Source organism: Lonchura striata, chromosome 10 (genome assembly GCF_050655825.1).
Source record: "Lonchura striata isolate lonStrDom1 chromosome 10, ASM5065582v1, whole genome shotgun sequence".
NCBI classification, from domain to species: domain Eukaryota; kingdom Metazoa; phylum Chordata; class Aves; order Passeriformes; family Estrildidae; genus Lonchura; species Lonchura striata.
In genome coordinates, this window is record NC_140712.1 from 21357100 (window position 1) to 21384808 (window position 27709).

Here is a 27709-nt window from a genome sequence, read left to right on the forward strand (position 1 = left end):
TGCCTGAGAAGCAAAAACTGCAGAAAAAATCAGAGGGCTGTGAAAACTCTGTAGCAACAGTGAAGAACACAGCTCAGCCCATGCCACCACCATATGAGTTCATTGTCCTGACCAGGGGATTTGGCAGAGAGGATTCTTTCTGATCAGAGTTATACCAACCCACTGCCATAAATACAGGGAATAATCCAGTATCAAAGCTGCCAGGCTTGTGCTTCCCTGCATTTCCAGGTCCTGAGCAATAGGATTCTGCCTGCCTCCTAGATTTCTAATACCAATGACGTTTTTGCTTGACTAGGAGAGGCAATACTGGTTGTCCTGACCCTGCTGCGTTGAGAGGTGAACTATCCACGCATGTGTTACGTCCCCTTCAGATCCCATTGCTGGAATCATCTCTGCACTGTAATTACACTGCATCAAAGAGACTGACTGGTCTGAGAGTAAGCCACTGCAAGGCTGCAACAAGTCAAAAATACAGAGGCAAAAATCAAGCACTTCTATTGCTGGGAACTGATGCCAGCTGTGTCTTTGGTAGAAGCCTGCCTTCCCCTTCCTCTGCAGGCCCACAGCACCACTCCGTGAGCTTAGGCCTGTAAGTCAAAAGCCAGGCAAGGGCAGAGCACAGCATGGAATATCCATCTGTGGAAGCAAAGGCTCTCTGAAGCTCTCAGTCTCAGTTACCTCAATGACAAGAAAGACACAAGGTCCCTCCCTCCCATGCCCAGCATGGCAGAGCAACGTGCTTTGCAATCTATTTGACAACTCATGAGGATATTACCTATCGAAGTGTTCATGTCTTTGATGCCTTAACTGTTCAGGCAGGACATGCTAAATATCATCTTGCAGAAACTTCTGATGTCTACAGGGAGCAAGACCCCTTCTTGACCTTTTCTCTTGCTATTTTGCTGGTTTTGTTCTGTGCTTCTCAGAGCTGCTCCTCCATCCCAGATGCACAAAAGGGGTCAAACTAGCAGAGGTGGCTTGTGCCAAAGGCTTTGGCTTCTACCAAGAGACACTTTAAAAGGAAGATATTTGTGCTTGTGACATAGAGCAAAGAGGGACAATGCGTCTTTCACTCCAATTGATTTACCCATCAACCTTCTACGCAAACAAGGATAAAAGCAGCATTTCAGTCTGTATTACAGCAGATGGGCTCTGCATGCAGCACAAGAGAAATAGCTTTAAAAAAGATTGAACCAGCCCCAAGATCTGGAGAGGGCGGGGGAATCAGAAGGCTCTTTTATATCGTGAGGCTTGAAGACAGCATTTACCAAAAGGCATCTTGGTTAAGATACTTATCAAAGGCCTGGATGAGAGGGGACATTCCAAGCAAGGAGAAACTCAGAAAATTAGTCAGTTCAACTAATCCTTCTAGGAAGGGTGTCTGTGTTCTCCCTCCCCACTCCTTGCAGAAAGCTGGGACAGGATTACTGGTTCCAGGTAGGATGATTGAAGGTATGCTGCACATCTGTATCTTTTAAAAGCAGCATGAAATTAAAGCCATTAAGCCAAGGCCACTGTGCTGACCAGAGGGCACACACAGCTCTGAAGTTTCTCCTCTCATGGTCACTGACCTTTAACATACCACAGTCCAGAGAGGCTGAGCTATTAATTTACAAATCCAGTGTTGGTGAATGAATGCCGACATCCCCAAATGCTCTCATCATGGTGAATGCAACCTCTGATCTCCTCCCTGAGAATGCAAAAAAAAACAAAAAGAAAAAAGTTCAACTTCATCTAAGTGTCAGGTGGCTGGGAGAAAAGAATTCTTCCAGATGGAGTTTATTGATCTCCCAAAAATGGAGCCTTCAGTTTAAATTAAAACCAAAAAGACTTCTTAAAAGAAACACCACCAAAAAAAAAACAACCAAAAAAAAAAAAAAAAAAAAACCCCAACCTTCAAAAGAGAAAAAGTCAATAAAGCCTAGTGCAAATAGAGGAGATTAAACTGTGACTTCACCATCAAGCTGGACTACAAGAGGAAATAAATAGCAAAGCAAGCTAATTACAAACTCCTAATTTGTTTTCCCATGTACTTTAATTTTATTGCATGCTCATCTGTAACAAGAAACACATAAAGAAAGGCCTAAGACAGTAACAAACAATGAACTACAGAGGGATGCATTCTTTGTTTATGCAGTTGAGCAATAAAGTTGACAGAGCAGAAATTAAATTTGGAAACATTACTTTCCCCTTTTTCTGCAACATCCTTAATATGCAAATATTAAAAAGTACCCAGGTTGATGAAGTTTACACTGTTTCCTCCCTTCTTCATCCATAGGAAAGGACACTAAAATGTGAATCTGAACATCCATGATTCTTTTCTACTTTGACACCTACTTGTCTGGCAGACTTTTGGATGGCTCACTTCTCAGGATCAAGTCATACAAGTCAAAGCAGTTATTGAGCACTAATTTCTATTCCAAACATCTAAAAATTTTGCACAACAGAGCCAGAATCATCTGCTGGGAAACAATGAGAAACAACATAGAAAGTCACACCCAGGGTTCCTGATGAGACGAGGGCAAAATCTAGGTGCAATTTGCATTTTGTGCTACTTTGACTTCACAAATGTTTGAAAAAATCGTCCTGGAGCCCACTGGAGACAAACGAGCCTGAATAACAAACACAAGACAAGCTTTACCACATCCCCATCCTCCTTCCCGGGCAAGCCAAGCCAACCCGGGATGTACTTAAAGCCCGGGCAGGGTCTCCAGCCCCGAGAGATGACGACAAAGTTACGCTGTGTAATGGTGCCATCTCGTGGTGCTGAGACAGGGGACGCTGCAAAGGCTACAATTTCACTGCAGATATCACAAACCAGACACCAAAACAGATTGGTTAAGTTTTACCAATTATGACCTTACCAAGGGCATGGTCATCCAAAAGCACAAGGGAATTCCGTGATGATTTATAAGCACAGGTCACAGCAGCCCCGCATTGCTCAGTGTGACCAGGACCAGAACAGGGGCTCCGACGATGTTTCTGCTTCTAAAAGGAACTTGAAAAAGTGAAAATCTATCTGAAAGGACAAGAAGAATGCAGCAAGGTCAGGAAAAGCTGCCTCACAGAGGCAGATCAAAAAAACAGTGCTGTTCACTGATATCATGACAGACCACAAGCTCTCCATCCCCACATTTGAAAGCATCTTGACAGTACCAGAGCCACAGCTAAGTGTTAAACAGAAAACCAAAATCCATCACAGGAGGCTGAAAGAAAATTAAATCAGACTAAGGAAACTGGATGCACTTGTAAAGACAAAACTTTAGAACAACTTGCCAACAAACGTTGGGCAGTGGAAAATCTACATCTGAAAATCAAAACTGCCAAATCAAAACAATCCCTCTAAAAAATGGATTGTTTCAACCAAAACCAATGATTTTTTGACACAGCAACCATGCACGAAATTGTCTGGCTTACATTATGTGAAACATGACAGATTAACCTAATGAAATTTCTAGCCTTAAAATCCATATGTTTACTTGTATTGAGACTGAGTCAAATCCTTTTTTCAGTTGGCACACACCCACCAGATGACTTCTAACATTAATTTTGATGTTTAACATCTTATTTGCAGGCCAGACTTCAGTGTCTCTGCTTGTAAGAACCGTAGATACAACCTCCCTCTCAGCACATCTGCCACCCCTCTCACACACACACACACACACACACACTCACCTCCTTGTCTCCTGAGCAGAACCAGCACCGTGTCTCATCATGACCAAAGTGTAGATTAAGAAAGAGATTAAATCTGAGCTTTTGAAAACTTCCCTCCAAAAACTGGAATGCTCTTTCAAGCCTTTGCCAACTTTTTCAGCATACTGAAACAATCCTATCCCTATATAAATGCAGATTTGTTCAAAATAAAAGATCTTCCACTGAGAGAAAAAATTGTGTTTGTGCTATTGGGTGTGTTTTTTCTACTCTGTTCTATTAAGACAGTGAAAATACTGGATTTGTTTGTGATTCAGACCCTCTTAGGATTCTTCTGATCTCATCAAGCAGTGTTTCAGACTGCTAAGAATAAAGCACTAATATAACAAAATCAAAAAAAAAAAAGGGGAAACAAAATCAATATTCAGACTAATTGTTCTGTAAATCAGCATTTCTGAAATAACATGGAAGAAGTCTATGCCCTCCTGGAACCTGTAGCCCTGGAGTTTAGTACAGTTAAGTAGGAGCTCAGAATTCCTGGCTCTATTTTTCACAAGTTTTGATGAGAAGGATGATCTCTTTATTTGATTAGAGAGAAACAAGCACCTGCAAGCACCTGCCACCACAACCTCAGCAAATATATCTTTACTTACTTCAGTTGTCATCATGAGAATTTTTGGTACCTAGAAAACAAAAATGCTAACCAAAATCAAGGAAGGAGGTTTGTACAGAGGAAAGAAGCAACTTTTCTGTGAGAACAGCCGGAAGTGTGTCCCAGATTGCAAAGCAAGATGCATTCTATTTGCCATCTGCATGGCAGTTGTCCCGTGTTAAGTGGGCAATTGTTCCTTATCTCTTCCATAATCAATCCTCCCTCTGGAGAGACATCTGCTGATAATGGGCTATTGAAAGTCACTGCATGACTGATGAGAACTAGAACATCCCATTGGGAGATGCTCCACCCAGAGGAAGGAGCCAAGCATTCCTACCTGGATATAATCTTGAGTTTCTGGAATCATGGCTTTTTCTGCACTGGATTTTCCCAGAGGAACAGCTGCCTCTTCTACTGCAGGAAGACTACACACCTTTTTTACAGGATCACTGCTCCAACAGAAGCACATCTGACACTCCAGGAGGACTGCAGCCACAATTCCAACAGGACTGTTACCAACACCCTGTCCAACACGGTGTCTGGCTGTATTCTGACTCTGTCAGTGTTGTTTTGGTTCACTACATTGTTTATCTTATTTTTTTATTTTCTTCCCTAATAAAGAACTGTTATTCCTGCTCCCATATTTTTGCCTGAGAGACCCCTTAAATTTCAAATTTATAACAATTCAGAGGGAAGGGGTCTACATTTTTCCATTTCAGGGGAGGCTCCTACCTTCCTTAGCAGACACCTGTCTTTCCAAACCTAGACAAAGTGGCTGATAATGTAGCTGTGGATCACTGGCTAATAGGTGAAACAGAAATTAATTTTGGAGATTTTGAAAAATTGATGGTTTTACCATCTAAGTAAAACTGTCTCCAGATATAGAATGGATTTAATCTAATTAGTCATCTGCCCATTCCAGACACTACCTTATATTTCTCCTTTATCCTCATATAAATTCATTTAGAGTTTCTGGGGATTTCTTAGATAAAATTTTATTGAAAGACTTAATCCAGATTAAAATTCTTAATGCTCCTCACGGACTGGAACAACCCCAGTTTTCTTTACTCTGCCATTATAATATAATGTGGAAACTGGGCATGAGTTCACTTTGCCAAGCCACTGCAAGTCCAGACCAGCTTTCATGAGCAGAGATATAATAATTTTCTATCATATTTCAAAGCAACTGGTACTGCAAATCTTCACAAATTTATTTTTTTTAAGTATGTATTTAACCATACCTTTAATAAGAATATAGGCTGTTCCACAGGCAGACATGGAGTTTCAAGAAGTCTTCACAGCACAATCTTGGTGACTTTTTAACAACCTTAAGATCAACTGACTTGAAAGTTAGTCCTAAATGCACTTTCTCTGCAACAAGAGAACCATAGCAACGTGATTAATGCTGGCACACAATCCAGTGTTTTAATTCTCTTGGCAAAAACTTGTAAGTTCCAATTATAGCATTTCTTTTTTCTTTTTCTTTTTTTTTTTTAAGAGATGCTCAGGAAGGTCTGATTTCACTGTGTCTCAGGCATATGGTTTACAGAGCAGCTCAACAGGGAAGGAGTTACTTGGATACATTAATAAATGCTACATTAAATCACAACCTTAAACAAACACAGGGTAATGGGGCTATGTGTGAGCAATTGTGCTGTACAGGGAAAAAATATACATCTTCACAGTGTACCTACAATGCCGGCCCACAGATCTGTCTCCCTGGAAGAAACAACTACCTCTCCTTTTCCAAGGCAGCCACTTAAGAATTACAGGTTGTTGGATCTGTTCAGGATAATCAGGACCCTCCTGCTGTTCACCTCTTTGCAAAGCCTCCTCTGTCACTGGACTAAAGATCTGATCCTTATGAGTTTCACCTGAAATTCATTAACACAACATTCAGGCTTTTGAAATTCCCCACTAAAAATAAAATTAAAATATTCTAACACAGAACCAGCCTGTGGTAAAAGAGCAAAATTTCTTTATCAAGCCACAGCATGGTAATCTAGTGAAGTATGTTATATTTCCAAGCTAATTGAATGCAAAACACAAGGAAAGAGCCTCTAGGAAATAAAACATGCAATATGGAATCTACTTGAAGTTCCACACCCTGAGCTTGCACACAGAATTATCACAGTCCCTGAACTGAAAGGCAGTTTAATGCCTGTAGCTTGTTCACTCTTCTTCTCCACACCAAACTTTTTCTGCATGAACGGCTTTTGTGTGCCATCCTGTCCACCACAGGGTTCAAGGCAGATTTTTCTGCTACAAAAACTCAAATGAAAGCAATTCAAGATCAATTGTTTGCTCTGAAAGGAAGGTTACAACTGTCATTCTGATACCAATGTGTGTTGTGGTATCTCTCTTCCATAATGCAGGATGTGGTTTCCATAGAAATATCTTCTTACATCAGTACCTACAAGCCCTCCAATTATTCCCCTTTGGACACCTCATGCAATCCAATAAAATCTTTTCAGAGCAGGGAAATAACTAAGCTCAGCTACTACTTAATTACTTTGTGAGAAGAAAAAGAAAAGCACACTTATTAAACAAAAGCTTTATTTAAAACAAAACATAAAATGAAAAATGCCTACTGCAAAAAAATTTCATCATACCTGGAGAAATTTATTCACTGTTCCAAATTAAGAACAGTCAATTACAATTTTTAAGATCATACTGAATTTTTCTGATTTCTGAAATAGTAATCATGGTGTAGTTTTAAATTGTTTGGTGGCCTTGTCTCCAACTAAGTCCCCAGGACCTTCTCTTTTCCTGAGTCCTTTATGTTGCTGAGCATTGCCTGCACTTTGTTCCAAGTCCTCCTCTTCAGGACCTTGTGAGTTTAGAGTCCCTGCTGCTGTTGTGTCATCTTTTTTCTCCATGGCATCTCCTGCCACTTGCCCAACTCCAGGAAAGCAGTCAACACCCTGAAATTAGAGACAAGACAGAAGGAACAGCAAATTATACACAAACAAAATAAACAGTGACTTGATCCTATCTATCAAACACTTCTGTTGGCCACAGCTGCCATCAACATGCAAGGCAAGAAACTCAGCTGCATTTTTTGTATAGAACAGCTTCATTCCTGCTGCTCTGCCTCCCTTCCCAAAGTGTCAGCATAAGGAAAACTGGGAGCACAGGGAGCCTTGATCTGGCTGGGTGGGCTCTGAAGCTGTGTCCACAGCACACAACAAGAGCATGCACCACAGGGGCTGGAGCCATCACAGCTCCCCTGCGACACTCAGAGCTGAGGGAAACAAACTGATTTAATTGTGTGTCAACCAAAATGTGCTGGGGAAACAACCCCTGTAGCTCTCTGTTGTGCTTCCACTCATCTCGCCTTTTTCTTTATTACTTGAAAAAGCTTCATTCCTGCGATTTGTTTTCTCAAATACATGGCTTAGGCTTCATTTAAACCTCATGGCCTGTTTTAAGCCTTGGTGAAACAAAAAGCTAAACATGGCCAGATCGGCAGCTCAGCAGTGAGATAAAATAATTAGGACAATAAAGAGTTAGGCTTATTCATTCTGAAGTCACACTCAAGCTTCTTCACAGAAAAGATCACAAGTAGAGTACAGAAAGTTATTCCATATGCAAACAGAATTCACAAACTGACTAAGTTGGAAGAGACCTTCAAGATCAAGTCCAACCCATGCCCTAACACCTCAACTAAACCATGGCACTGAGTGCCACATCCAGTCTTTGTTTAAACACATCCAGGGATGATGACTCCACCCCTCCCTGGGCAGACCATTCCAGAACTTTATCACTCTTCCTGTGAAAAACTTTTTTTGTAATATCCAACCCATATTTCCCTTGATGCAGCTTGAGACTGTGCTCCCTGGTTCCATCAGCTGATGCTTGGAGAAAGAGACCGACCCCTCTTGACTACAACCACCTTTCAGGGAGTTGTAGAGAGAGTGATAAGGTCACCCCTGAGACTCCTTTTCTCCAGGCTGAGCACCCCCAGCTCCCTCTGTTGTTCTTCACAGGGTTTGTGTTCCCACCCCTCACCAGCTTTGTTGCCTCCTCTGGATGCACTCAAATATCCCAAAATCCTTCCCAAACGGAGGGGCCCAGAACTGGACACAGCACTCAAGGTGTGCCCTCACCAGTGCCAAGTACAGGGGAAGAATGATCTCCCTGCTCCTGCTGGCCACACCATTCCTGATACGGGCCAGGATGCTGCTGACCACCTTGGCCACCAGGGCACACTGCTGGCTCATGTTCAGTCAGCTGCTGACCCATACCCCCAGGTCCCTTTCTGCCTGGGCACTGTCCAGCCACACTATTCCCAGCCTAGAGTGTTGCAGGGGGCTATTGTGGCCAAAATGCAGAACTCAAGCACCATAACAGCTTGGCCACTGCAGCTCTGTCCTTTTTTTTTTTTTTTTTTTTTTTTACTAAAACTCTTCAAATACATCTGTTTATCACCAGTGAAAATACTGTACAATGCCCCAGGAAAAAGGATGGAAAAGGCAAGGTATTAAGTTTGATGAAAGCCAATGTCCTTGTCAGGATCCATGGCTGCAACTTCGCTCTCCTGCTGCTGCTTTTTCCAGAGCTTTGCCATAGCCAGGAGTTTCAGGTTGGGCTGACTGGCAGTGTCTTCTGGGAAAATATAATCATAGTACTCCTCCCATCCAGCAACAGACCCATCTTCGGCCTGCAGCTTTCGCCTCTTCTTTATTTTCTAGGCATCCATTTATCTATCCTCTCCTTAGTGGCATCAGTGCCAAACTCCTCCTCAAAGCTCCTCCAGGACTTGAGCAGCATGACCCTCTCCTCCTTCTCCTCGCAGCTGCGCGTGGCCTCGTTGGCCTCCTCGTAGATCCACCGGCAGCGCGGCAGCCGCTCCTCCTGCCCCGCCGACAGCTCCAACTGCGCCGGGCTGATCCAGACTGTGATGTGCTGCGTGCGCTGCAGCAACCACCAGTAAAGGCTCCTGGTTTTCTCATACTCCTCTTGCTCAATCTCAAAGTCAATGTAGGATTTCCAAAGCACCTCTGGCATGTCCAGCTGGGGCTGGTCGATAGCCAGCTCACAGATGGCCCGGGCACAGTCGGTATCCCCAAGGATGGTTTCCAGCTCAGCAAACTTAATCCAGGACATGCAGTTTTCTGGTGCAAACTCCAGGAATTTTTCATACAACTTTCGGCAACGGTCAAATTCACGGAGCTGTAACTCCAGCTCAATGTAAGCTTTAAACAGTTTGTTTTTTGGACATTTACCTATGGATGTCCCCAAAGCCCTTCTGGCAAGCGGGTGGTTTTTCTGGCGAATTTCAAACTGTGCATACAGCAGCCACATTTTGGCAATTGTAAATTTCTTGGGGGGCAGGAGCTCAAGGCATGCCTGGTACACCTGTCTGGTTCGCTCTGCATCCTTGGCCTCTAGCTCTTCATAGAGTGCATAGTTAATCCAGAGGTAGATGTACCTCTTCCAGTGGCATTTCTCCTGGATGGGGGGCACGTTGGTGATGGCTCTTTCAAACACCTCCCGCACGGTCTCGGCGTCTGTGTCACTCTCCATCAGCCGCAGGTAGTCAAACCACACATCATAGTTGTGGGGGTTTGCCTTCACCTCCTCCTCATACTGGAATCTCCTCTTGCTGACAATGATGTCTTCAATTCCCTTCCCGTCTCCAAACTTCTTCTCAAAGATGGTGTAATTCTTGAAGAGATTCTGGGCATCCTGCTTTGGAATTCTATCCAAGGCATACTTGTAGATAACCCTCACTCTTTCAAATTCTTTCTGGTCCTCCTCAAACTTGGCAAATGCCACGTACAAGTGCTCATCCAGATGCCCCTCCCCAAAGAACTCCACTACTCTCTCATACACCTTCCTGACATGGGCAAAGTAGCTGTGCTTCTCCTCAAAGAGCGTGTAGTTGATCCAGTTCTTCACATTGGGGTGAACAAGGACAAATCTCTCATAAATGCTTTGTGCTCTGTCCACCTCCTTATATCTGAGCTCCAAGTTGATGTAGAAATGCCAGGCTTGCTCCTCTGGCTGCCACTCCATCCATCGTTCAAACACCTGGCGTGACCCAGCAACATTCCCCAGCATCTCCTCCATGTATGTGTACTTGTACCAGAACTGGTTCACCCTAGGCAAGATGGTGATGGCCCAGTCCCAGATGTTCCTGGCGTGATTCACCTCGTGGTTCTTCATCTCCATCTCGGCATACTTCAGCCAAAGAGTGACATTCCTGTAGTCCACATCCAGGGCACACTCGTAAATGGAATGGGATCTCTGGATTTTCTTCAGGCTTTCCTCCCATTGTGCATACTTTATCCAGTTACTGATAATAGTCCTGTTCTTCCTTATGTTATCTTCAAAAGTCTTCCTCTTCTGGAGTTTATAGTCATTTAGCTCTTCAGCATCTGTGATCTTCTGCTGCAGAGGTGGTGGGAGAAGCTCAAGCTCCCTCTCCTTTGCCTCTCTCAGAAGCTGCTCCGCTGTGATCTGAACTTTGTCAGGTGCCTTGTTTTTCACCTTTGCCACTTTGGGGATGTGCTGCTTCCCAGCCACTGTAGCTGCCATCTTGCTGCTGCTGTGAGTGCAGGACCTGCCCCTGACTCTCCTCTTCTCCCAAGATTATTTGCAGCAACTAATTTTAAGTTCTTAACTAAGTCCTATAACCTTGATTTTTTCCTAAAGCAGTTCTTTAAAGTTAGAAATAATTAGCTCATGAAAAAAAATTTTACTGCTCAAGCAGACAAAGTCAGAATACAACCTGACACCCTGTTGCTCAGGGTGTTGGTAGCAGTCTAAATAAATGATGGCTGCAGTCCTTCTGGCATGGTTCTGTTGTAGCAGTGATATTTAGAAGTGTGGAGTTTCCCTCTGAAAGTCCAGTGGTGATGTAGAAGTGTCCAGTCTTCCTCTGGGAATGCAGTGGGAAAAGGCTGTTGTGGTGTTCCACAGCTCAGATTATATCCAGGTAGGAATGCTTGGCTCCTCCCCCTGGGCAGAGCTTCTCACAATGGGATGATGGAATTTTATCAGTCATGCAGGAAGGCTAAATGGCCCATTAGCAGAAGATATCTCCTGGAGAGAGGATGGGTCATGGAAGAGATAAAGAACACTGCCCCACCTGGTTTTAACAGATATTGATAAATACATTTGCTTACATTTTACATTGCAATCTAATACAGTTAAATATTACTTTTCTATGTTGTAAGATATATAGTTGTTTTCTTTTAAGAGATAAAACAACTCTGACTAAAACAGCTGTGATGAAACAATGAAAAACACCTGTTTGTGGATAAAGAAGATACAGTGTGTTCACCCTTGATTTTGTCAAAGATTGTATTGCTTGTTACAATCTCTGCTGTTTTATCTTCCATAGATAACACAGAAGAGTCAGTGATGATTCTACATTATTGCTGTTATTGATTGTAAGGTCTTTTCCTTTGTTTCATTTTACTGTCATAGGTATGTGACAGTTTAGAAAGGTGTTATCTCAACTTCCTAAGACTGTTGCCACTGATATATCAATTACATTAAGTGAATTTACTTATTTTAAAATAGGCATTATTCATAAGGTATTTCTGTATTTATAGCCAGCTTCCTATATACTTTAACATCTCTTTGTGTAATTATCTAAAAGGCACATGTCATTTCAGGATCCTTCTTTTTTGTACTCTAGCTACTTATGCATCTCTTAGACCAGGTTAGCTCTCTGGCTAGTCCCTGCACTATGGTTTGACCCAATTCTGCCTCATAATTTTAAGTATTTTTCAGAGTTCCAAGAAAAGACATCTGAGCTTTGTTGAAAGCCTCCTCCAAACTGCTAGTCCAGTGGTTTTTCCAAATTATTACAGAAGCACTCCAGCCGTTTGCTGTGTTTGAAGCATCTCTATCCTGAAAGAAACTTCAGAGGGATCCAACTGCTAGGCCTTTACTCATAACTGCTAATCTTAAGAGCCTTGTTTTAAAATGTACTTAGGGAATTCCCTCCCAGTTGGAGCTTGAGTAGTGGCCAGGCCTTGGCTCTACCTGGATGGAGAATTTCCCAATAAACCCAGATGTTTTCTGCATCAAAACTAGATTCAAGTCACTTTGATTTGGCAATTTGACCCTTTTTATATGACAGCTGAATCTATTTTTAGAGTGAGTTTGGGAATTATTATCCAGAAATAACTATCAAGTCCTCACTAAATTGAGGTTTGTCAGCTGTTTGCAGACTCTGGGAGGATGGTACAGAATTTCAGAGATTCCTAATTACCTAATTTCTCATGTATTATTAATTATGCATATTATCTGAAATATTCTTAATTGCTATACCTGACTTATTCCTGATTGCTGTCAGGTTTTTTTGGCTACATGTACTGTTTTGCCTTGATATTTCTTCATGTTCATAACCAAAGACATGCATCCCATTTTTAAAAAACTAAAAGGGGAATTTAGTGCCTTAAGAACTTCCAAATAACGTAATACGTACATTAGAAATTTAGCCAACAAAACATTTTGAATAATGCAATATTAATATTAGAAATTTGGAAAAAGAGATCATCAAATCTAGATCACAATTGAGTGCGCCACAGCAAAGCCTAATTGATTCACTGACTTGAAGAGAGGGTGTGCTTGTGTTTTATCATCAGCAGGTTGAAAGCGATCACCTGTTCATTCAATCGGACACCGATGGCCTCTGAGAAAATGAGGCTCAGTGGAAAGAGAAATAACCAAACCACCATACAGTCTTCATAGCCAGAACAGGAACAGAAGTAGGACTACCAAGACACAGTTGTGTCTGCAAACTACAGAGCCCATTTACTGACAAAAGCCTGATCTCATCATCATGGTACTGTGCTCCTACTAATCTTCATCAGTCATTCCCTGTTCCAGGATCCAGGAGGACATTCAGTGATGTCAAACATCAACATTTACACCTAATACACTTTCTCCTGAGTCTCAACTATTTGGACTTTAAACAATGGTCATTTATTTCCATTTCCCTAAGAGACATTGGATATTATTCTTTTGTTTTCTCATGCTGTGAAAATCTGTGTCAGCGACATGATAGAATTTGATAAATTTTGTTGATTGTAATCAGTCTTTTATGTCTCTTATTCCATATCTAACAGATAACCAGTGATAAGGTTAATGAGATAATAGCCTCCTAAGAGCGAACTGTTTTAGCATCAGAACATATGAGCATTTTTTAAATTAATGAAAAGGGACGCCATAGACAGGCAGAAGAATTATAAAAGAAAGGCCTTGTGAAATCAGGCCCCACTCTGCTAAAATTGCCAAAGCTGGCCTGTCATTTCTTTTAAGTGCAGCTAAAAAGCAATTTACAAGTTCCTATGTGAAGTTTTTTTGAGAATGAGAAGTTTTTTTAACACAACAACCTGTTCTGAGGGTGAAGAACAAATGCACCTGTATAAACAATAAGATTTGTCCCATGAGAACCCACAAAGGAAAAATGCAAACATATTTAGAGAGAGAAAATTTGATAGACATATACAATAGCCCTTACTGTCCAATGAACTGAATTTCACTGTATTGCTGATCAGTTAGGTTTAACACAGTGCCTTCTGATATTCTTATAAATATGAACTTTGTGAATAAAGAATTGGCTTTCTGCATGGAGTCTCAGCTGATTTATTCCAACAACTACCTACATAGATAAATGAGTCAGTAGCACAACACACCTATGGAAATCTCTCACATTTAAACCTCTCCACTGAAAAGGGAAAAGGCCACCAATGGAAAATAAGGTCATAAGATAGCATATTAGTTACTGTACCTTATTCATCTGGTCCAATTGTCTGGGTTTGGTAGTTGGAGTCTTCTCCATACAAGAGCCCACTTCAGCCTCTGGAGAAATTGGGGGAATATTTTGCCCCAGAAAGAGATTAAAAAGGAAAAAAACATGATCATACTTCCATGGCTATTTCCATTAAAAAAAAAAAACACCAGAAAAAGCCACCTGACTCTTACCTACAATCCCACTTGCCTTGTTTTTGTTAATTAACCAAACCAGTGTGCCCCATGACACTACTACAAAAACTTAAGGTGAACAACTATACTAGAAACAAAATGTCTGTGGATCTTGAAAGTGCTGCTAAATAGATAATCTGCTCACCTCTTACACCTGGAAAGCCTATATCCCTTTCTCCTTCTCAGAAAATACAGCTACTCTGACCAATTCTGATAAAGCAATCACTTGAAATTTATTTTAATTCTTCTCAGCCTGCTTGGTTTTGCATTAGCTTCACATTTACATGCTTTATGTATTTTACTAAACTACTTCAAAACAGCTCTGTTCACTGCCTGGTAGATTTAGCAACCACGACCAAACCATGTGAAATGATTTCTGTTCCTCCAATCAGTCCAAGAAATATCACCATGTTCCTGTTGCTGAGATTATTTGATGAAACTAAATCTCCTAAATTTTTCAAACAGTAAGAATAAATGACTTCAGCTATGTGTGACAACATGCTAAAAAGCTTGATTTTTATAGATATATGTGCATGTGCAGACAGAAATGTGCATGTGTGTGTACATGCCTATGTATCTGTGCACATCCAAACTGAAGTATCAGCTGCAGCAAACAGAGGGCTGTAGTTTATATGAGCTGCCACTAGATGCAGCCACACCACCTTGCAAAATTGAACATTCTGACCTCAGGATTACAGAAATCTGTTTTGGAATATGTATAACTGTAGATTCCTACAAGAACATTAATGGTATTCAATCCTGAGTACTGCTGTGGGGAAAAAAAAAACCATAATATGAGCAAAATATTCAATTTTTCTTCTCAGTGATTTTGTTCCAAAACACAGCATTGCATAGCATTGCAAATGTCAACAGGAATCTAAGAAATCAGAACAGAATAAGACTTGTCTATTTTCACAGTTGTTGCCATAGATCCTGATTGGAGCTGACAATATTGAATTACATTGTGTTTTGCTTTCTGCATAACGGAGAAAGTAGGAATGAAGACCTTGTTCCCAAGAGACACCCCTAAAGATAGAATCATGGAATCATAGAATAGTTTGGATTGGAAAGGACTTTTAAAGGTCATCTAATCCAACCCCCACCAAGGAGCAGGGACATCTACAAGACCATATTGCTCTGAGCCCATGCAACCTGACCTTGTACATTTCCAGAGATGGGCTGCCACAGCTTCTCTAGGCAGCCTGTACCAGGGCCTCAACACCCTCATAGTAAACATTTATTTCCTTATATCTAGGCTAAATCTATCCTCTTTTAGTTTAAAATCATTATCTCTTGTCCTGTGGTAACAAGCCCAGCTAAAATCTTTAGCCCCATCTTTCTCAATGTCCCCCTTTAGGCAGTGGACAGCTGCAGTCAAGCCAGTTTCCCAGCTTCATGTGTATTTTTTGCTGACAGTAATTCTGGTGGAATGATATTTCCCCATTCTTTGGGTCATTCATCTATTTGTTTTTCTAGAAGATGGCAAAAAGAAGAAAGAAAAAAGAAAGCATCCTCTCCCCCAGGAGCTGCTGAGTTTTGATCTGATCATAGTTTTGTTCAGTTGCCATTAATAAACTTCACTTAGTGAGATTAAAGGTTTTGCTGGTTTAAAGCAAGAGGAACACAGATATAATGGCTTCAGAGGAACCCAGCCTAAGGCTAAAGTCTGACTTAACTCTCCTGTGAGTGCTGCAGACAAGATGAAACGTGGTGTCTCAACAGAAGGTTCCCGAGCCAAAACAGAGCAGGATGGATGTGGGAAGGCATGGGAGAAATTTGCTGCACTTCCAGAAAGAGACAATGTGTGCCCTTTTTTTGGAGCCCAGTGCTTATCACAGCTTCTGTGCATGCAGCAGAGGGGCCTGTCTGGGTCCTCCAACCACCTGAACAGATTACATCAACGAGATCCCCATATGAACTGTGAAAAGGTTTCCCCATTCTGTCACTATCTTTTGTGAAACAGGCAGAAAATGCTCCCAGCAAAAAGGATTTACCCTGTAGGAGAGTACTTGGAATCTTCCAAAACCCATAATGAAAACCTTTGTGTTTCTATCCAAGAATGGTATTGGCAGCAATGAAGGTAATTAAACACACTGCCCACTGGCCATACAATTTTTTTCTTTATAACAATTTCAGAGAAACAAACCCCTGTCTATAACCCAGACAATGTGTTGTGCAACAGGGACGTTTTGCGCTAACTTCTACCCTGCTCTAAGTGCACTGCAACAGGAGTTCCAGTCACTTTATGCCAAGGCTGTGCTTTGTTCAGGATCTCTCAGATGCTCTGTGGTTCCAGTTTCATTACCTCATAATTTCTAAGAATTGTCCTGTTTACTGTGAAAAGATTAGGAAACTGACTGCACACTCAGTAGTTTCTCCATGTGCAAACAACAGAGACAACACCTCTCCATATTCACTACCTAACCCTTGGTTACATTTCTTATCTTTATAGAACTATTACACAGACAAGTTCACACTGCTTGTTTTAACTCACTTCCTGTAGGAGATGACTCCATCTGAATTTTCAACCAGACATTCACTCGCTGGCCCCAATCTCCTGGTGCTTCCACTTCCCACAGTCGCTTCTGCTCCTCAGGATGAGCCTGCAGGAATTTCTTGCATACTGAAAGGAGAAACCAAAGGGTTAAAGTATGAATGAGTGAAAAGTACATTGGAAGAGGGAGCATGTTCTACCCCAGAAATTCTCTCAGACTGACTTTCATTAGTTCCTTTAGAAATCTTTCTTCTCCCTTCTCATCTTCCTCCTCTTTGTTTTAGCTGGAACTTTTAGTAAAAGTCTATGTGAAATGGCCTACACATTCATGAGTGCATCCTGCCATCTGCTTCAGTCTAGATTATTTCCTTGTGAGTGCAGAAATAAAGAACTTGAAATTATTGCTGAGCACCTTCTACTGGCACTGCAGCACAGAACAATGTCCAGACACTCAGTAGGTTTCACAGCTGTGTGGGGTTTTTTACCCTAACTATTCTGAAAGGAAAGGTGTTCCTCTATCTTCCACGTTTAACCATTCAGAATGCTACTTTATTTTTTGTTTACAAAGAAAAGCTCTGCTTCAGTTTGGTTTTGGGCCAAAATCACCCTCCTTTTTGCTACTACTATACCCTACTCCCCACTGCTAGGTTCATTTATTTCTTTGGATATGGGAAAAAAAACTGGGAAGAACCAACAGAAAAATTACAGGATATGTGTGACAGATGTACAATCACTTTTAAAAAACATATTGCCACAGATTCCTATCACTGTCAGTACACAGTGACCATCCAAAAATTTGGATAAACAATCAAATTTAGATCTGCTTATGTTATCAAACTGAAGTATGTTCTATTTAGTGGTATACTTAGGATGCGTGCAATGTCAAGAGGAGGCACATACTCTAGAATAAACAGTTCAAAATATTTAAAGGGCATTTTTCAACTTCCCTTAACCACCACTCTATCAGTTGCATCAACTGCACTAAGATAGTGATCTGTAAACAACAAAATTACTATCATGCTCTGTCCGCTGTAGTTCATCATACTACAGAATGGGTAATTCATCTTCAACATTCAGTTGAGTTTAACAATGGGATGTCGAAACAAAAACCCTAATTCTGGTATGTAAACATTTGCCTTACACTAATGAGCAGATTGCAGACATTAATTTTATCCAAGGATATCCAGATTCAATTAATCATTCCAACAAAAGCTACTAAAACTAACATATATACTAAAATCCAGGTATCTGCTACACAGCTTTTTCCTTCCTTCTAGGTCTCTACAGCAGCTTAAATACCATGTCCATGTTAAATAAACTGTCCACAGCTTCAGAGATTTAAGTACTGAGATTTAAAGGTTGCATTCATTTGTCAAAGCATGAAAATGTGGTTCCAATGAAATTAAAAACAGACAGTGACTTCAATACACTCAAAATTTAACTAACAGTATTGGTATTTTTATAAAAGTAAACCTAATTAAAACATGATGCAAGTCAAATTTATTCACTACTAGCTCTAAGCTTAATTGAGACAAAAGCACAGTCTTCCAATATACTGCTAGTGTTAACACATAAGAAATGTAGCTTTCTCCTCCAGGCTTTCTAAAGTCCTGAGGTCTGCCAAAGGAAAAATGGATATTACTGGGAGAAGGAATGCTGTCAATACTATTCCCCCCTGAAATCAGAAGCATCAATACCTGCTCGGGTGTTTTTGAATACATTCCAGGGCACACAGTAAGAGAAAGAACAGATGGGGCCAATATTTTGTTGACACTTACTAAGAAATAACTAGAAAGCTGTAAGTCAATCAAAACATCTCCCCAAAAACGATGGTGAAGACTGCACCACACAGAGAGCAACCTCAGAAAAAAAGTACTTTTCTAAAGAAGATGGTTTTATAAATAATGTGAGCACAGATTTCTTCTGTGAATTTTACTAGCAAAACTAGAGTTTTGACCTGAAGACAGAGAAGATACATGACTATTTTGTGATCTTTTAAAAGTGACAAATGTTCAAAGACAGTTGACACAAAACAAGTGCTGATGTAACTGTATGACTGAGTAAAGCCTGGGTATTTGGCTTATTAAATGTAATTTCTTAAAAATGCAAGATTTACCACAGCGTTATGTGCACAGTGTAGGCTTGAAAAGGTCTTATGAGTCTTTTCCCTGTGGTGTCAAATAAAATCTGTAAGTCCCTGTCTAGGGCAATGACAGAGTTCTAAGAGAGAACAGTTCTAGGAACACAAGCTGTCAAACAGGGACCATGAGTTTTGTGCTTCTTGCTGTCTTACATAAATATTGGCCTACCTTTCCAAAGGAAATTCCAGATGGCTCCAGAAAAGGAACCAGTGGCAGGCTAACAATGGTTTGGTTCAGACAAGGGCACCGAACTCTTACACAGTGAGGACAATCTTACCAAGACCATATTGAAAGTTATACATTATACATGACCCTTACCTAACGTGTCCACATCAAAGGATTTACCTTGATACATGGCAGCAGAAATAGGGCAGCTGATCCCCAAGGCATCCTCAGCCAGGAAAGACTGACAGAAATCATGCAACATTTTCATCCCTAGGCCACCTCTTCTGTACTTTCTCTGGACAAATATAGTATCCAAAACTGGCAGCAGGTAACACTGACTGGTTGTACCACCACACAGGCTCCCTAAAAACAGACAGGGAAAAACACATCCATTTGCAAACAAAATAGGAATTGCACCAGTAACTGCTGTGTGATTTCAGCCACGCACACTGCCCTGGTACCTTTCCACAAGCTGTGAGGGTGATCCCAGCTGAAGTGCTTGCAGACAGTGAAACACTTTGCAGGAGGATGATTTTTCCATGAAATGGAGACGACCTGCCTAATGTGGCTGACAAGTCTCACTAGAGCCTTTTCCAGGCTCTGATTCTTCATCACACTATCTTGGTACACAGGCAATGTATACAGGAAAGCTCACTGCCAAGATTTAAATGGTCTAAAACCAAAGACATATAGATATTCTGAATGCAATGTTGGTATACTCCTTTAAAAAAACAATTGAGTGGTGCATTTTAAGAAAGCACTGTAAGAGCTCCTTTGTAAGTCACTCCATTTCCACTGAGTGATAATTTATCACACACATAGGTGCTTCTATTCCATCACTTGAACTACCACTGCCAGTGTTAAGCCAGAGGTTTCACCCAAGGACAGTTCTTGCTAACAAACACATTAAGTCAGTTAACTGAAATCACGGGGTCATGACATAATGATCTACATGTGGACAAAATACAGACTCAAGCATAAGCCTCCAAACTATTACAACTAGTTCTCAGTGAAAAATGTCCAAAATAACCCTAAAACATAGAACCAAGGGATTTATTTTGCAATCAGAAATCACAAACTCAAAGTGTAGTCAAGAGAGAATTAAGAACAGACATTCAGCATCCAAAATTTTGATGTTCACCCTAACTAACCAAGGGTCCTATTGCTGCATGCAGAATACCCTAAAAATAGAACTTCAAGCTATTTTACAGCATAAGCACTCAGTCCTGAAATGAATAACCAACATCAGTTCCCCAAGCACCTATATAAAGGAGAAGACTCCCATAGGCAAACCTCACAAATTTATTTGAATTTTTAGAAAATATTTATGAAGATTTTATCCTGCTTCTGAGCACATGGGAGGTTAAATGGATACCCAGACCTTTATAACAGAAAATGGTTCCATTTTCATATTTTGCTGCTTAAGCCTCATCAGGACCTTCTCAGTTTGTCTTTCTCCTAGTGGACCTGACTCGGTCTAGTTTCCAGTGTTTTGCGACATGAAGCTTTCATCACTTCACTAAGACCTATTTCACAGTTTTAGCAACGCCTATTCCTAAATTTCAATAAAAGACTTCTACTTAACAGATCCTTTTTTTTTTTTCCACATTCCCACAACTGTCTTAAACTGGGGTCTATTTCTGCTCCTTCAATTGATGTCCAGCACCCTTCACCAACACTGGACAGGCCTGGCTTTTATTACTCTCTTTTCTAGGATGCCAATTCACCACAGTATACATGACTATTTTTTAATTCTAGACCCTGATTTGTAAAGCTCACCATTTAGCAAGAATCCACATCTCATAGACTGAGCCATACAACAAGAGTATGTAGCTACATAACCATCCATTCACATCTTGATTAAGTTTGGTTCACTCCTGCTTAATCAAAGCTCATGCTTAACTTCAAACACATGTTCCAGCACATTGTTGGAAGAGGGTGGGCTGTGGTGGTGTTTATAACCTTCCAATATTTGTAACACATGATGAGTAGTTACTCTTTTTGTCATGAGCCAAAAAATTGAGTATATCCTCAGTCCCATTGTTAGCTGCCAACGCAACAGAGATGTCAAATTCCAGCAGAATTGCACCATACGTTCTAAGGGACACAATTTTCCTCATGAAGTCTTTAAGAATTCCTCCATGTTATAAGGGTTCTTTTCAGTTTATTATTATCTCATATAGTCTGTCTCCTATAAATCCTGATGAGAGTGCTGTGCAGCAATCCCAGGAGCTGAGTGATTTATGTCTGAGCTCCTAATTTTGTGTTGAGAAGATGACAAAAACTTGTCATGTCTAAAGGCACTATAAATAAAGAAACCATGAAGCCATTCTTCACCTTGTCCCTGGGAAACACATTAGGAGAGTCACAGCCCACAGGCATTTGAAATAAAATAAACAAACAAACCAACCTTTGGAACAAAGGCCACTTTGTCCCTGTTTCCCATCAAATAGCACGAGATTACTGTAAGCTAATGGTGGCCCGGAGGTGGCCACTGGGTTCTCACACATTTGGTTGAAAGGTTTGTTTGGAACACACAGGCAAAATTTTGAGGTGAGGGAGGAGACAGGGAAAATAAGGGCATTGGTGATGGAGAGGGAAGCATTCATGCAGCCTGCCCTTTGAAAGCCTTTGATCTGCTTGGTTAGGTCACGAGTGCCAAATGACCAACTTAGGAGCCAGCAAAATGGCAAACAGATATTGCAAGGGCAGGAAAGCAGACAGCCATTAGCATTCCCAAAGAGCCACAAACCAGAAAAAAAAACAATCCGGTCCCCACATCCAACAGACCCAAACAAAACAAGGTTGTGCACGCTGACTATTTCCCTGCTGAACAACTTGGCTTGGCACACACATGTTTGGACAAGCCTGGAGCAGGCTGAGCACTTGTGTAAAGGGTGGGGAATATTTCTGCAGAGCAGAACCCAAGGTCAACCCATTGTGTGAGTTTGTATGTGAGAAGACGAACAAAGGTTCTGGCTTCAATAAAATTAAATGAATTCATGTCTGGACTGGTAGTAGTCATTTCATTTTCATTACAGCCAGAACCTTCAATCCACCTCAGAAATGCACATTAAAAATATTATTGCTAGCAAACAGAGGGAGACAAAAGCAATTATTCAACAAGATTTCAGCTAATTGTCTGTCAGGTTAACTTCAATGCTGATTTTTTTTTTTTACCTTAAATAAATGTATGTAATCGATGAAAAAATAAAAATCCTGTTATCTTTTTAAGGATCTCTTTCTCCAGAATAGCACCTGGGCCACCAAAATCAAAAGGTATTTCTAAAGGCTTGTATGAAGAAAGGTGTGAAATGAATTTGAGCTCAGGAAGCCACTTCCAAGGACCATCTCAAAGGCTCTGGTGTAGGAAAAAAGCTGAGATAGGACCAGGGTTGCTTTTTTGCCTACTCCATGTCTGCTTTAGAGTATTTGCCATCAGGTGTTCCCAAACTGAGATTTGTGGAGCATTTCTAAAGAATGAATGAGAAGCCAACAATGCACTTACTCCTGACACACCTGTATGTTTTACAGCCTTCTCAGAGGACTCAGTTTGGTTAAGGCTGGCTTGATTCACATCACTCCACACTTTTACTACTAAGATTTGTCAGGAGGGAAGGGGCAAGCTTTGACAATCTGACTCTTTTGTTTTTCATACCACAGACAGCTTGGTCTGCAGCTGGGCAGCTCATATGTGTTACACAGACAGTAATACATAACAATAGGGGGGAAAAAATGGTCTATAAAAAAGGGATTTTGTTCTGATTTGTTCTTAAAAGCACTAAGACACTCATTGCATCCTCCAACTTCCTCATTGATTTATTTGCATCATGAATGTTCTACATTCTCCTGGCATTTATGTGAAGGTGGTAAAGTCCATTTTCAGTAATTACTAGTCCTCAGTAAATAAGAAAGGAAAAACTTTCAGGGAATTACATGGTCTCACTGCACAAGAAACAAGTGTCAGTAACTGTGGTAATTAATCCTACATCACTACACAGAACACATTCTTTCTGAGGTTTTCACACAGAGCATGAAATAAATATTTTAAACAACATAAAATAGATCCCAAACCCCAAGTATCTATATGAAGGCTGTCTGCAAAATATTTCATTTTCAGGCTGCTGCCTGCAGAGAAAGGTACAGGAAGAGGGACTGTCATTTCCTATTGTACCTTTAAGTAGCTCCATTTAGTGAGGTCTAACTGCTCAGCTGTCTGATATGGAAGCTGCTGACATAGATAAAATTGGAGACATTTATCTTGGCACGTGACAAAGTGTCTTATCAGCCTCATTAGTGGCTTAGTACATCTCATCAATCTTTAGTACACCCAGTGGTAAATGCTGCATGCCTGTCATTGGACAGGAATAGGCACATTCCAGAGAGGCCAAGTTGATGATCTGTGCAGTCATGAATAAATTTTGCTTTAATAAAGGTGTCTAATGCTCACGAAAAGTGATAGCCTTGAAGAATGAGACTTTATCTACACAACAGGTGCAGGGTGGTCAGTGCCAGAAGAGGCCAAATTGTCTCAAAACCTTGACTTGCAGTAGTTACTGCATCTCTGAGCAAGGCGGGTGCTCGAGACCATCTGTGCCTCTTTAGCTGGACTATTAAAAGAGATCCAGTTAAGGATGGTCATAAGATGGATGGAAGCATGGAACTGAACCAAAATTACCAAGTTCACTTAGTACAGGCCACCTAGGAACTGGCAAATGGAAACGACATTACAGAATTGCCAAGATAGTTAATTGGAATCACTGAAGTCCACTGAAAATTTAGTTTGCATAACGACACATTAAATCTGTAGCAAAGATAGAACAGACTCACTGCTCCTTGGTCACCACTTCTGTAATTCACCCAGAAGACTTATGTTTGAAAGAGCCATGCTTCACAGACCTTTTCTGGCTTATTTGCCTCCACTGAAGCATGTTTTTTGTCATGCTGTAGATAATGAAAAATTCACAGACGAAAAATACAGTTGAATACAACATCAATATGAGAATCTCCATTACGCAGTGAAGAAAATCAAACTGGAAAGAATGGTCACATAATTCCAGAGCATGGAAATAAAGGGAATCAGAATCACATGGTGGGCACAAAGGAAAATAATTTTTTCCCAGGACCAGAAGCTGTAACAAGGGTCCAGCACAATTTGAAGTCCAATATAAAGCTGCCTCTACTAAATGTTCTGACCAGGGCAGCAAAAGGAAAAAGAACTTACATTACGATTTTAAAAAGTAAATTATGAAAATATGTAAAACAACCTTGTGAAATACAGCTTCTGAGGGAAGATATTTATCTTAGTCTGTTTTGGGCCTAATAAATCCAGGGCTCTTCTAAAAAATAGAGAGAATAGAATCAACCACAGCATGGCTGCTATGAAATGGAAATCACAGAACTTCAGAAAGAGGAATTATTTTCTAAATGCGTACATCAAATAGCAAAAAGCAGCAAAAACAATCAGCTCCAAGGTTCCCGAAAGGTTTGGCAAAAGACTGCAGTAATTTGTGACACAGGCCAAAGACTAACAAATATAGCTGCCCAGAGAAAAAAAAACACTGGCAAGAAAAGGCAGATGCTGACAAATCTGGACTTGAAGGATTTGTATTTTATGTGGACCTGGTTTAAAACCAAGCTGTGACTCTCAGCTTACTCAGAAAGAGTTTCAACTTAGCTAATACTCCACCCATAACAGACTACTGTGCACATTCATTTTACTGGAGCATGAATCATTACAGCCCCTACAAGTGTTTCTTTCCAAAAGCTTTGCTCAGGAATATTTATGGACTTAAAGGAAAATGCACTTGTGTTTGGCATTACAAACCAGTTCATCAGCATAATCAGAGATACAGACAAGGCTCCTTGATCATAGGCTGAGTCCTGATTCCTCACTTATGGTGCTGTACAAGCTCCACCTCTGTGTGTATCAGGATTTTTCCATTCCAAGGAGCAGAACATCCATTGCTGCTGCCTTTGGCATTGCAGCAGAAAAGGCACCTTCAGAGTGTCCTCTGGAATACAAACCAACCCATCTCTCAAGCTGCTCTCTTTCTCCCATTTTGGATGGATAGCTATTGAGTCCTGACTTGAGCAATATTTTACTTCCAAAGATCCCACCTTCTCTGTGTTTAAGCTGCTGGTATCAAGGTAATTCCCATGAGTTTTAAGCACAGGCTGGTAACCAGCTCCCACATGGGAGCACAGGCTCAACTGCATAACTGAAGTTATTCCAGTTAAGCCTTTTCCACTCCAGACTGGTTAACAGCAATTATTTGCATTAATACAGACTCTGTGTTTAATAAGACCTTTACTAAAGTTAATCAGGTATCCCTAAGGAATTAAAAACGCATTTTGTTTCTTTTCTATGTCACTTAATCAATTAATTATGAAATCAATTAATCATCATCCTTTAAACTGCGAGTACCACAACTGCCCAAAGAATTCCAGGACTGACCTAGTGCACATACCTTCCTCTACACAACGCAGCCACTGCTCCTCACACATCCAAGGATCCTTTCTCTTCTTGCCCCCACCAACCCCCAATATGTTTTACCACTGGGAACTGCACTCCTTTTTCAGGTATGATTCTTTCCAGGATGCAGTTCTGCATCCTGTGGATAGGCCCTACATTCTTTGTTCCTAGATGTACAACCTCCTACTTGGCTGCATTAAGCACATTTTATTGGAGTAAGCCAGTACCTCAGATCAGAATAGGGTTTGGAACTATCATGTTGAAATGAAAGTAATTTGGAAGCCATCCATATGGAAGGCTTCTGGGAAGGTTTGTTCCCCAGATTAATTCTGAGGGAGATTTCATATAAAAATGTAGATGAGAGCCAGGATTATTTATACTGAAAGATAAACAAAAGGATTACATTTCTAGCTATTAGGAACCAGTGGAAATGTGTCTCTAAAATGACCTTACCTTTCATCTTGACCGAGTAAAAGGCAGCAGCCTCGCCGTTTCTCCAGAGTATCTTGGCACACTCGGTGGCAGAGTGAGGTAAAAAGAATGCATCATTAGCTGAACTCCCTTCCAGCATTCCAAAAATAATGCAGTTCAGAACAAAGAGGACAATCCTTTCTCCAAATGTCTGGACCTAAGAGAACAAACAAAAACAGACCAAAGAAAAATGAGGCAGAGAATAGTATTTTGCATCTCATAAAAGGTTTCAAAATCAAAAGAGGCTGGGAAGGAGGAGGTCAGGAAACACATACACTTAATTTGGGGAAAATACCTCCTGAATTGGTTCAGCTAGAATAACAAAAACAGTTTTTCCTAGTGTTTCACCCTCTATCCAGCGGGCATAGAATAATTTAGTAACTATTTATAAAGCTTGACATATCTCTTGTTGTCACAGAGAGGAATTCTAAAGCAGCAGAAGTATCTTGATTGCAGCCACAGATTTGGAACTAGGATCAAGGCAATCTAATCCTGCTCAAAAGTGAAATGAAGATTGGATTCACACTGTGGGCCTGGTCACCTGGCCTTCTTAGGAGACAACTGACAGGACAGGGAGATGAAGGAATATAAAGGAACAAGATTATATTGATAATTGAGGTAAAAACTGCTGCCAACAAGCTTCACACAAATGCTGAAAAAGAAATGAGAGTTTCCACATATAATGGCAATTTACCTTTTAGCAATGAGCTAGAGGGGGTAAGATTTCTCTTTTCAGACATTATTTTCATTCTCTGTTAATACAGAGATGCTTGAAAGCCTGAAGGCCTGTGTCCCTGCTCCAAGTTCTACCTTGCAAGGATTGGTATCTCAATATCCCTCCAGTTCAGTTACCCATAAAAAGCCTACTTAATTCTGCAAATAATTAAATACTATGTGTGACAGGAAAAGATGATAAAGGAATGGAATCATTAAGGACCAGAGATACCGAGAGCTGAATAGGAAACAAAACTGACTTAATAACCTCATGGCAACACAAAGCTCATATGCAGCAGGCATCTGACTTTTTGGTTGCAAATAGACTCCAAGCTACCCAAATTCTTCAAATTATGAAAAAGTAGTTCTATCTTACCAAAATAATTCATTTGGAAAAATAATTATGGATATAGAAATTACTAAATAGCAACCATTTCATAAAATGAATATAATATAAACATTAACCAAGGAGAAAAGAAAAATCAGAACAAGACATTGTTCCAAAGGGTAGTAACACCTCCCACCAGACAGTTAATGTGAGAAATTATTGCTAATGTAGTAATTCAGTTTATGATTATTCCTTTAGTAGGCAGCAAGGGTAAACTAAAAACCAAAAGAAAATAAATCCCACAGATGAATCATAAGCTGCATGCACAGAATTGTTTAGAGAGGGCTAATGTGCATGTCACTGTGTCCTGGAGACATGAAGCACTTGATGAGCCACAGAGCCGAGATCCCACAATTTCAGAGCAGGAGCTGTTTGAGACCAAAGACAATTCCATATGATTGCTCTGACTGGGAAGCTCCAGGGTAAAGGCAACAGTTCAAAACAGCATCCTCACCAAAATGAGCCCATCTCTAGCAGGATCAGCTGTCTTCACAACATCTTCCACAGGCCACCAACGCTGGCTCAGATAAACTGCCAAAACTACAACAACAAAAACAGGGGAACATGTTACCCGCAAATACAAAGTAGGTTCTCAATTTTTTCCACAGGC

General features: G+C 40.7%; 1 protein-coding gene and 1 pseudogene across 21 annotated transcripts in view; both read right to left on the reverse strand.

The window, feature by feature from the left end:
• Positions 1-27709, reverse strand: part of FAM169B (Protein) — a 106799-nt gene that overhangs the window by 59052 nt on the left and 20038 nt on the right. For 13 of the 21 annotated variants that reach the window (XR_014957702.1, XR_014957694.1, XR_014957703.1 and 10 more), the window contains exons 4-13: positions 27554-27639; positions 25980-26154; positions 19232-19414; positions 16746-16874; positions 14058-14128; positions 6916-7227; positions 5994-6177; positions 5545-5674; positions 2338-3019; positions 1572-1690 (exon numbers count right to left, since the gene is read on the reverse strand). Coding sequence is in view for 1 of the 21 variants with exons in the window: in XM_085588926.1 (XP_085445052.1) it covers positions 7006-7227; positions 14058-14128; positions 16746-16874; positions 19232-19414; positions 25980-26154; positions 27554-27639 (866 nt within the window). In the remaining 20 variants the exon portion in view is untranslated. Of the gene's footprint in view, positions 1-1571; positions 1691-2337; positions 3020-5544; positions 5675-5993; positions 6178-6841; positions 7228-14057; positions 14129-16745; positions 16875-19231; positions 19415-25979; positions 26155-27553; positions 27640-27709 lie in introns of those variants that run through there. The other 8 variants (XR_014957693.1, XR_014957692.1, XR_014957685.1 and 5 more) reach the window with 8 other exon arrangements.
• On the reverse strand, positions 7234-14051 carry LOC146766554 (crooked neck-like protein 1 pseudogene; annotated as a pseudogene).